This window comes from Limulus polyphemus, unplaced genomic scaffold (genome assembly GCF_000517525.1).
Source record: "Limulus polyphemus unplaced genomic scaffold, Limulus_polyphemus-2.1.2 Scaffold2349, whole genome shotgun sequence".
In the NCBI taxonomy this organism is placed as follows: Eukaryota; Metazoa; Arthropoda; class Merostomata; order Xiphosura; family Limulidae; genus Limulus; species Limulus polyphemus.
This window is the reverse complement of record NW_013667959.1, coordinates 59,309-71,109: the sequence shown is the minus strand read 5'-3', so window position 1 is coordinate 71,109 and position 11,801 is coordinate 59,309. Positions and strand designations below refer to the sequence as shown.

Here is an 11,801-nt window from a genome sequence, read left to right as displayed (position 1 = left end):
CTACATTACTTATATATAATCTTTGTTAAGCCTACAGTACAGACTGAATGTGATAACAACTACGTTCATTATATAAAACCTTCGTTAAGCGTACAGTACAGACTGAATATGATAACAACTACATTACTTATATACGTACCAGGTTGAAGAGATCTAGGTTAAGTTTCCGTCTCCTTCTAAATGGAAACACTATATTTTTGTTGAGCAGAAAGGAGGAGTAAGTGATGGATCACATGTTCAAGCTGTCATTCTTATGTTGTTCTTAAAGGTTTACGCCTACGACGTGAACCGAGGACATGAAGGCTGCTGTTTGCCTGGATACCCAAAAGATATCACCAAGGAATTTCCCGCCGAAACCCCCGAATCCAAGCTTCCAGACAACCTGGATGCCGTGTATTATTCCTATGCCCACCGGTCCATGTTCTTCTTCAAAGGAACGATGTTCTGGGAAAACAAGTCTTTCAGTCCGTTAGACAAGAAACGCAGAAACAAGATAGTTGGGCCTTGGCCCATCTCTTCGAAATGGTACGACATTTGTGAAGTAGACTAATAGGAGTGTCTACAGTTGAACTAGTTGTTTTGATGGTTTCTATGTTGGTAATTGTAGTCCAGTGTAGGAATACAGACATCTACAGTTCACAGCTAGTTATCATACCGTATTAACAAACGCTGCCGTTTATTTTCAGTATTATTAGAGTTGTTTTTTGCACAGTCTTCCAAGAGTAAATCTTTTTTGATGAAGTAGAGATACCCGTGTGAAACTGACGTTTTAAATTTAATTTCATGCCAAACATATAAGCACTGTCTAATGCATGTTAGATATCGCGAAATAGTTAAGAATTTGATTTTTATTGCTACAAAAAAAATGCAGGGCTATATGTGATGCCCTCTCGTGGTAGAACTTTTATTGCTAAGGGCGTTAAATGCAGAATTTTGATGCTGTATACGTAGCGCCATCTAACGAAGACCTAATGGTATGATATAAATTTGTTGAATACAAATATATATTTCGAAATTTAAAATATTTTACTTTTCTTAGCTGTTTACATATGTATTTTACTCACAACCATAACGTTGTAAAAAAACAAACAAATTATTTATCCAACTTGCTTTACATTTTGATGTATGTGAACAATTCTGCTACCTTGAGCATTGTGATTCGTTGTCCCTTTCTGAAATTTAGAACTTTCGTCTGGAATAATTAAAGCAGTGGCTTGTGAAAATAATACGAATATGTAACTTATTTACTGTTTACACACTTTCATTCTACAAGTCCAGCATCAGTTGTAAAGTAATACGACTAAGATTTCTGAATGCAAGCCCTTTCTGATTGGCACCTTTCGTTTCGGACATCATTAGGGTTCAAATGTTTTTAAAGTTATTTTTCTGTTAAATATTATTTCAAATGTATTTTTCTTGACATGAATATTTAAGCTTCCTCTTAGACTTGACACTTTAAAAATTCTGGTATTTATTTGATTAAATTTCTAAAAGTGAAAAAAAATATAATTGAAAAATCAAAACTGAGTTTCAGAGAAATCTTAAAAATAGATTCGCAGAAAATATTTTAATTGTGAAACCTTAATCCAGCTAAATTCACCTTTCGGTTTAACAAGTCCTTGCAATTTCTCCATAACGCTATAAAAGGACGTTAAAATGCTTAGGTGGTTTTTAAAATTTAAGCCTTGAATATATAACCTCAAAAAGCTTAATTTCAGATAGTTATAAAAAAATCTTTAAGCCTAATGCTACTTGAAAAAGGTCTCGCGAATGTACTGAACTGCAGGTATATTTTCAAAGTAAAAATGCCATATTGATTTGTTTGTATCGTGTAAAAATACCTACTGTGTTAGATTATATAAAACGTTTAAGTAAATGAAAAATATTGGGAAGAGAAAAAGTATTTAATTTTTAATTGAATTAAATGAAAAAATAAGCGGGAAACTTGAATGACTCTGATCTAATTTTTCATTGGACTAAAATTTAAAATTGCACATATTAATTTGTAATGCATTTGCTTCCTTATTTCCATCATTTTTCTAAAAAGTCCAGGTTATTTTGGGGTTTATATTGGTAAAGACTACATTTTGTTAGATTAGTTATAAGTGTGAAATAATAACCTACGATTGTTGGATTACGTAACTTCAGTTGTATACTTTATTACATTAAATATTTGTTAACTGTTTTCTACTGCAAATATTTAATGATCATTAAAGTATTGAAGTAGAGAATACATTTGTTTATCAGCAATTACTGTTAATGCAGGAAAAGTGTTCAAACTACTAAAAACAGTAAACGTGCATGTGGACGTACAGCGTGTTTATAAAAGCTCCATCTAACGGTGTTAACACAAATCTGTATAATTTTTTTTGTTTCCCATGTATGGCTTACAAATGTGAATTTAACAGAGAAAAAGTTTAAAGAACTACAGATACTCAGTTTTGAGGTTTTTATTATGTATTTTTTTGTATTGCGATGTCGCAGCTGCTCTAGACGATATAGTAATATTATGCAGCTGCTCTAGACGATATAGTAATACTATGCAGCTGCTCTAGACGATATAGTAATACTATTTTCAAACTCGTCATTTATTATGGTGTTTTCTCATAATTCGGATATAACGGTTATGATGTCCAATTTTCCGTCTTCTCTTAATTTACTCGGTGAAAAAGGAAACCATAACCTTGCATGAAAAAATAAAAATTAATCTTTTATAGTAGCACGCATAAAAGAAATGACGTGTACAACATGTGCGTAATCTTGAAAGTGTAAGACGTACCTTCAGTCGTATTAGTGCCAAAAATAGGTAGCAATCCAGTTTGTTTCAACAATGCACAGCTAACTTGTTGATGTACACAGATCATTGCACTGTTGGTATAAATAGCTTTTGAGGTTACTTAGTTTTTTACCTAAATATAACTCACGTTTTTAATCAAATCTCTTAAGCGACATGACATTAGGTAACAGAACCCATTCTGCAATTAGCACCGCAAGCCATGGTGACGGCTGCTTTTCGTGAATTTATCTCTGCTTGTGAGAATCGACTTTGCTCACAATTTAATGTGAAATTCTGTGTTTTCGTAAAAGTAATTTCATTTCTTACGAGTGCTAATAATTTGACTGTAAACGCTGTTTTCCTCCAATGGCTCAGGGGCAAGCTTGAGGGGTTATAATTTTAGAATTCTGGGTTCGATCATCGTGGCGATCGTAACATCTTATAAAACGTGCGTAATTCAACCTTTTAAACATGTAGTGCAACCTGTTTTAAAATTCATATATTTTTCTGCAATCTGTTTTGAAAGTTGTAAAATCTTGATTGTCGTTTAAAGAAAAAAATATATTTTTTTTCACCTGTTGAAGGCATTAATTGTCGTTTAATACTTCGTAATTTTGTGATGAACAAAAGTGCAGATAAAACTAGTACTGATTAGTACAATGTGAAATACGGCACTTAAGTTTTACTAAAAGTCCATAGAAAACATTTTTAATTTGATCAATTTTACCCACGGGCTCAACTCCAAAAATCATTACAAAACAAATATTCTAGAAAAAAGAAACTGTACACGTAGACATATCCACATTACTTATACTAATATATAGGCAAGTAAACGATCATTGTAAGTTGGAAAACAACATGCAATGCAAAATTATTTTATATAACAAGTGAAAATAGGATGGTATTTCGTGCAAAGCTAACGCTAACACGATATTTAATAGTTGAAAGTCATTACTGTTCATTCTCGAACATTCTGTCCATCCAAGATCATACGTTTTAAACGTGTGAAACAATCGGTTTAATACCGTGTGAACTTGTACAACAAACTGTACAAAATATACTAAACATTTAACTTCGCTCTGTACATAATTGTCGAAGTGTTCAACAGTGTCATGTTTTGGTTGTGTTTTACTTTTAACACTTTCACATTTATTCTCGACGCTGCTGTTTTCCAGTAAACGGTGAGGTTTAAGTGTACATGCCATTTGTTTACGTTTTATAGTGACGTAACATAAAATGTTGATTTCGTATCTAGCACGTGATTCACGCTCATTAGGAAAGAACGTATTTATCGTGTAGACATTTGTTAAGGTTGTTTTATCATCTTTGTAGATCCGCAGAAGTTTGATAATGTAGGAAACTTCATGGAACAGCTACATGTTACACCCACCCGTACAAATACTACTAAAGATAGGCTGTGTTATAAAAGAAAGGGAAAAAACAAACAAACACTCGAACCATGAGCGTCCGCAGGATATATTACAGACGAGAGGGTAAGATGACAAAATGATATCAAAGTTATATCTAGGGAAAAGCAAATATCTTTTTCTTTCCTTTCTTTAATCCTTTAAATTCTGGTTAGATAATCCAGGGGGATAAATACCCCTTTGCGGACGCCCGTGACTCGAGCCACATTTTCATGCTCCCCCCTAAAAAAATAAGTCATTTAAAAGCAATACAACACATAGTTACAAATGAAAGATAACTAAGATATGTTAATTCATTTATTCTCTACTTATTATTGAAATGAAATGCTTCCGTATTTAGGTAGGCCTAGCTCTCTGTTCCCTCTGTTTTTGTAAACAATACCACCCGTTTTGCATTCATAAAACAAAAAAAAAACTTTTGTTGCTGAGGAAGGAAATATATATCCGTTATTAAACTTCCTTCAAGATATGTGGGATCATTTTAATCTCGTGAGTAATAAATATGAACTTGTGTGTCTGCATCTTTTTCTGTTTAGAAAACAAAATATTGAGAGCGACTCCCAACAACGTTAGTTTTAAGACGATTTTGTAATTTATTTTTCTTTCGTTTCTCATATAACTTTCAACAATTCTTAAAAGTGCATAGACAACACAGTTTAAAACTGTGGCTAGAGTACGTTAGTGATACGAGTTTATATATATTATGTGTGTGTTCGTGTTCTATACATATCCAGACAAGAACTCGCTAATGTGTAATAAATAGATCTTTAGACGTAATTTTTTTTTACAAGTTTACAACTAGTATAATGTTTCTCCTAGTATTTTATATATATATATACCTACGTCATTGAAACTATCCCATGACAAAGGACACAGAGATAAAGTTTGTTGTATTATGTTATCAGTAAATCAACAGTGAAAGCAATAATATTAAAAGCTATACATTGATATTGGTTCATGATGACGTTAAAACAATGCAATACATCGTTAAATTTCTGTAGTGCATATTGATGTATAAAAGACATTTTAATATTAAGAACAAAGGACCTTATAACATCCAATTTCTTAGTTGTATTGAACTGGACACTCAACGTTTCGCTTTACAGCTTCTTCGGGAGCGCTTCACTAAAACACAAATCGTAACTGACAGTACCAAGCCTCTTTTTTTGTTTTATACTGTCACTTACGATTTGTGTTTTTGTGAAACGCTCCTGAAGAAGCTGTAAAGCGAAACGTTGAGTGTCCAGTTAAATACACTTTGTTTCTAGTATTAAAAGGCACCAGATCAATAATATCAGTCTATAACTTCTTTCTATGTTTTTAATACTTTATTAGTGTGTAGAGCTAAATATAAGGAACTTTATTCTATCTCCTCTAATTCGGTTACGATGGAGTAAAATAGTTTTAACAGGACTGAAAATCTTTGTATCATATAAAGATTGTGATAGACAAATACTTATAAATAATTATTATTATCACCTGCCACACGAGCCAGTCTTTCATCTTGATGTGGATCAAAAAAAAAAGAATCATTCCGAAATAGTTTGGGTTGTTTTGATTTGATTTGACTGTATTCAAGTTCTAGGTCAGATCCATGACTTCACCCGAGACCACGAGAGTCAACATGGAAAATGAAGTTAACTTGTAAATGTAAAGTAAATCGATGTAGCAATTAAACATGCTTGAAATGTTCTAGATGTGTTTGTGATGGTTTAAGTATAGTGATTTAGTTAAACTATATGATTCCAATCCCCCCTTTTTGAAGTTAATGATACTACTGTGCCCGTTGTTTTATGTTTCGCAGTAATTAATTAACGAATCTTTGATTCAGCTGGTATGTCAACTCGATTGGGATATTTTCGAATAAGTTCTTCCCTCATCCAACCTGGATCCACTTACCGAGCCTAGGGTGGTCACCAGAGAGGTCATTCTGGAAACTGATGATTTAGAGTTATTTCTATAGATCTGGATGAATTAAACTTGGCACAACTTTTAAAACGAAAACAAACTAAATATTAATGAAAATATGACATGATGAAAGCTATATAGACTATACTATGGTGGTACCATACTGAGCATTATAACATCCTTATTATAGTTGTTCTTCATTGTAGAAGTGTTATTTTAAGTTGTGAATCACTACGGAAATCATCTTGTAATACATCGTGCATCTGCTTTAACTTCAACATTACATCTTTGGGCTTTACTGGGTCGTTAGTTTCACATAATATTGAAACTAATGATTTCTTACTAAAAGATGCTTGGCTGACTCGTGTGGCAGGTGTTAAATAATCTTTCTCCTGCTTGTTGTACACTGTATCAAAAAAGTGTGTCGTAAATGAACACGAACGTTGCTATTTCACGATACACTGTGTTCCCCAATCAGAGATTTGGATGAACTATAACACGATTGTTGTATTGATATAAACAAAAGTTTTGTGTGTTTTCTAACAGCAGAAATGTTATACAGTTTTCAGTTCAAAGTTGTATTTATTTAAATACATTATTGTGTCGTGAAGTCACTTTTTATGACAAGCTTCAGTTTGAACCGTTCAAAAGTAGCGTATGACACAAACTAGTCGCTCTTATTAGGAGCTAATTTTAAGATATTGTTTTTATGCAATGCTTAACTTTTATGTTACAAAATGCTTTAATCAGTTATACCAGTATTATGTGTAGATTGTATAAAATTTAACATAAAAAAATTGCACGCATCAACTAACACATTTGTGTTATGTTTTATTAACCGAAAATGATGGTTATTTTTTAACTTGAACTTGTGTTCTAGTACAATAAATCAAGAGACTTTTGTTCCACTGAAGCAAAAACTATTGTATTTTTAACAAGGTTTTTACAGTGTATTCTAAGCAAAGTTAAAGAGATAAATTGAAGCAGGCAGTCGTTATTAGAGCAAAGAGAAACAAGGAAAACTTGTCTTCAGTCTCATAATTGTAGTTTTGAAAGTAGAAACAGTGGAAAGGCGCTTTTCACAACAAATATAAATCTTGTTATCTTGTTTAAAAATGAATATTTTCTTACAGATTTATATATTTAACTATATTTTGTGACAGTTACGTGAAAAGTTTCTAATTAACATTTTCAGAAACTTCATCACACATCATTTGCATACGTGTGTGTGTTTGTATAAATTTTGGGGCAGTAGAACAAAACATTGATATTTGCATGGAATTTTTGTTCTAATGCAACTGTTGTTAAACGAAAATAAAGAGCACTGAATATTAAATAACACGGTTTGAAAATAATGCAGTTGAAATTAATCCTAGTGGTGCTATGTTTCTGCTAAATACAAGAGACCTTGTGAATATTAGATAAGCTCACAGATCAATACAACTTTTATATAATGTGAAATTACACGTAGCCAAATAACCTCGTGAGATCGTTCGGTAAGCACGAGAAGTTACAGGTGTCAGTAAATACTCTCTCTCTCTCTGCTCTTTAATTGTATATCTAAACGTGTAACATGTGACAAAAGACCTGATGATTTGTGTTGGACAGTGAGTGTAGTCGAACAAGTCCTGTGGTCTTGCTTGAGTTGTTAGTAATATTGTTTGAGATTTCTACTAGCAACTGTTATTGTCATTATTTTTGTATTTATTCTCCGATTGAAATAAACTTTTGTTTCCAGAAAGATTCTTTGAAGTGATTCATACTTAAGAGATGGAAAAATGACGCTTTTTTTTTTCTTTTTCTCCAAAAAAAAATTAAATTTTTGAAAATTTGTGACTGTCACGAAAGTTATGCCTCCTAGATAATGACTAATGTATTTATCTTCTGATTGATAACAATTTAGAAGATTTAAATCTGCTGGTTAATTTTAAGTTTTGTTCACCGTGACAAGTGAAGATTTATTCATTTGAAACCAGGTTTATATAATGATGAACTAAGAATGATGATAAATATTTTGGTCCACATACAAAATCAAAAATTATTAGCCAAAATCGTCTTCCTCAAGTTCGAGGATCATCGCAGCTAGAAACACAACTAATATTAAGTCTTCAAAAATCTAAAATATTTTGTTGATGTAGAATAAATTCGTTTAAAGTTGAATTGCCAGCCTGAACGGCGCATTATGGACAAAAACCGGCCAGGTCAGAGATCAATAGGGTCATAGTATAGTCAGCTTCAATTTTTTAACCACTGATCAGAATCCGGCAACACCTTACGACCTGATAACAGGATTGAGGATTGACTAACACTTTTACAACGCAGCCAAAGCCGAACAGGGTTAAGCCACTAGGAAACACCCGAATCTATTTATTTAAAAACAATAATTTTCAAAGTAAAATGCGATAGTAAGAATACAATTCGAGAGTGTCGGATAGTGAAGTTATGTTGTATTAACATCTAATGCCCTTTTTTCAGTCAAATTAAATAACCTTTAACTTAAGTTTCAGTGAACATTAGCTCACTAAGGAAACTTCAAGCTAATTACTCAACACTTAGTAAATGTTGTAATTAAAGTTGTTACAGCTTATTAAATTTTATATTATATCTGTTTCTCATACGAAAATCGAGACATTCTACTTATGTCATTTTAACAAAGATCAAAATTATCGAGGCTGACTTATCCATAGATGGAAAAGAATCCCGACAAGCCTTGAATTATTAATGTGTGTTATCTTTAGAATTTCTTCATGTGCCAACTACAAACCTCAACACTTCCTTCGCTGATTCACACTTTAGATGACGTTGTTTCACTATTTTATCAACGTATGTTAAAGGCAAATTAAGTGTACACAAGGGAGCTTGTACGAGGCATTTAGGATGAATAATAACATGTTACTCAACGTGGTCAAATATTAGTAGACAAAGGAACAAGAACTGACTGTGGCCAAATATTAGTAAATAAAGTAACAAGAACTGACTGCGGTCAGATATTAGTAAATGAAGTAACAAGAACTGACTGCGGTCAAATATTAGTAGACAAAGTAACAAGAACTGACTGCGGTCAGATATTAGTAAATAAAGTAACAAGAACTGACTGCGGTCAGATATTAGTAAACAAAGTAACAAGAACTGACTGGGATCAGATATTAGTAAACAAAGTAACAAGAACTGACTGCGGTCAGATATTAGTAAAAAAAGTAACAAGAACTGACTGTGGTCAGATATTAGTGGACAAAGGAACAAGAACTGACTGTAGTCAGATATTAGTAGTAGACTAAAGACAATAATTAAGCGCAACATAGCACAATAGACAGGTAAAAAACAACAATGAATCAAGAATAACCTTACTACATTGGAAATAAATCAGAAATGCCATTTTCTAACCCGTCGATAAATCGGAAATGCATTTTTCTAAACTAGAAATAAATCGGAAATACCTACTTTTAAACTGGCAGTAAACTAGAAATTGTTTGGTTAAAGTTAAGCACAAAGTTACACAATGGGCTGTCTGTACTCTGCCCGCCACCAGTATCTAAACCCGGCTTTTAGCGTTGGAAGTCCACAGAAATACCGCTGTGCCAGTGGGAGGCAAACCAGAAATACCTTCTTCTAAACTGGCAGTAAACCAGAAATACCTTCTTCTAAACTGTCAATAAATCAGAAATACCTTCTTTTAAATTGGAAATAAATCAGAAATACCTTCTTTTAAATTGGAAATAAATCAGAAATACCTTCTTTTAAATTGGAAATAAAATTTGTCCATGGTGTATTGACAATTTAAAAGAAGGTATTTCTGGTTTATTGCCAATTTAAAAAAAAACAGTTCTAATTTATTTCCAATTTAGAAGAAGGTATTTCTGATTTATTTCCAATTTAAAAGAAGGTATTTCTGATTTATTTCCAATTTAAAAGAAGGTATTTCTGATATACTGACAGTTTAGAAGGTATTTCTGATATACTGACAGTTTAGAAGGTACTTCTGATTTATTGACAATTTAGAAGAAGGTATTTCTGATTTACAGCAACTGTAGATGAAACTAATCGATATTTTACCATCTATTCATTTAATACAAATCTTTCTTCTATGTATGGTTTGTCTGAAACAACCTTGTGATTCTATAAGTCTAACAAATATAAACTAAACCATTGATCCTGTAAGTCTAACACAGATAAACCAAACCTTGTGATTATTTAGGCCTAATACAGATAAACCAGCCCCGTGATTCTGTAGGCCTAACACAAATAAATCAAATCCGTGATTCTGTAGCCCTAACACAGATAAACCAAACCGTGATTCTGCAACTTTAACAAACAATAACCACTTTTTTCGGAAAAAATACCTTAAAAAATGAAACTAATTTTCAAATTTTTCTTAAGAATTGATAAACAGGGCGTAACTTACTCGGGACCTCTAGTAGTTAAAAAATGCTCTACCACTGAGCTATCCAAGAGTACAAGCCATCCCTGTCAATTTTCTCCCATAAAGCTATGAGTATAATCACTATAATACTGTTACGACAGCGGAAGTCACACGACGCTGGGAGCATGCGAGCTGGAGTTTCTCGAAGGATCATGAATTTTCTAGCTTAAGCCCTGTGACAAAGAACTATTGGGCACAATGGGACCAGTTGAAGCTTGAAGATGGTATTCTTGTCCGGAGATGGGAAAGTGACGACTTGGCAAACAGTTATACCGAGAAAGTTACGGGAAGTTTTGCTGTGTCAATCCCATGATAGTTTAACAGGATGACATCTCGGAGTTAAGAAGACATTGAGTCACGTACAGCAGATATTTTACTGAACAGGTATGAGGCAAGATGTGGAAAAATGGTGCAGGACCTGCAGTACATGTTGTGCTAAAAGGGGGACCCAAGCATAAGGGACGTACTCCAATGAAGTTATATCAAGTTGGCGCACCAAAGGAAAGACTAGCCATTTACATTGCTGGTCTGTTGCCCAGAACTCGAGCTGAAAATAGGTAAATTTGTGTGGTAATGGATTATTTCACCAAGTGGCCTGAGGCATATGCAATACCAAATCAGGAAGCTACAACTGTAGCTTCGGCTATTAGTGATTTCTTCTTCAGGTTTGGTATGCCATACGAGTTGCATTCTGATCAAGGCCATAACTTTGAATCAGCTGTGTTCTATGAATGCTGCAAGTTGTTTGGCATCCGAAAGACCAGGACAACGCCACTTCACCCAGTCTGATGGGATGGTAGAAAAGTATAATTGTACACTGGGACATGAATTGGCAAAGTTTTGTAATAGCCGCCAAGATGACTGGGATGTCTTACTCCCTCCACTGTTGATGACCTATAGAACAGCAGAGCATGAAGCCACTGGATACACTCCAGCGAAGCTGATGTTTGATCGGGAACTTTGGTTGCCAGTTGGCCTGATAACAGGACGCCCACCTTACGAAGAGTTGCTTGAAAATGTGCCAGAGTTCGTGAAAGTGTTAACAGAAAGGATGGATGATATTCACCATCAAGTACGTTCAAACTTGAAAACGTCTGCTGATTCGATGAAGCTATGTTATGATAAGAGATCTACTGAAGTCGGCTTTGAACCAGGAGACAAGGTGTGGTTGTATAGTCCCAGGAAGACCAAAGTGAAGTCTCCTAAGTTGTCTTCTCCATGGGAAGGCCCATATGACATAGTGGATCGTCTTTTAGACGTGACTTTCCGA

The 11,801-nt window shown here is 33.6% G+C and overlaps 1 protein-coding gene across 2 annotated transcripts in view; it reads left to right on the top strand.

Moving 5' to 3' along the window:
• Positions 1–663, top strand: part of LOC106466701 (matrix metalloproteinase-21-like) — a 53,003-nt gene extending 52,340 nt beyond the window's left edge. For both annotated transcript variants that reach the window (XM_013926998.2, XM_022394776.1), the window contains exon 9: positions 269–663. In XM_013926998.2, coding sequence (XP_013782452.1) covers positions 269–550 — 282 coding nt within the window. In that variant the 3' untranslated portion in view covers positions 551–663. The remainder of the gene's footprint in view (positions 1–268) is intronic.
• The last annotated feature ends 11,138 nt before the right edge of the window (positions 664–11,801 follow it).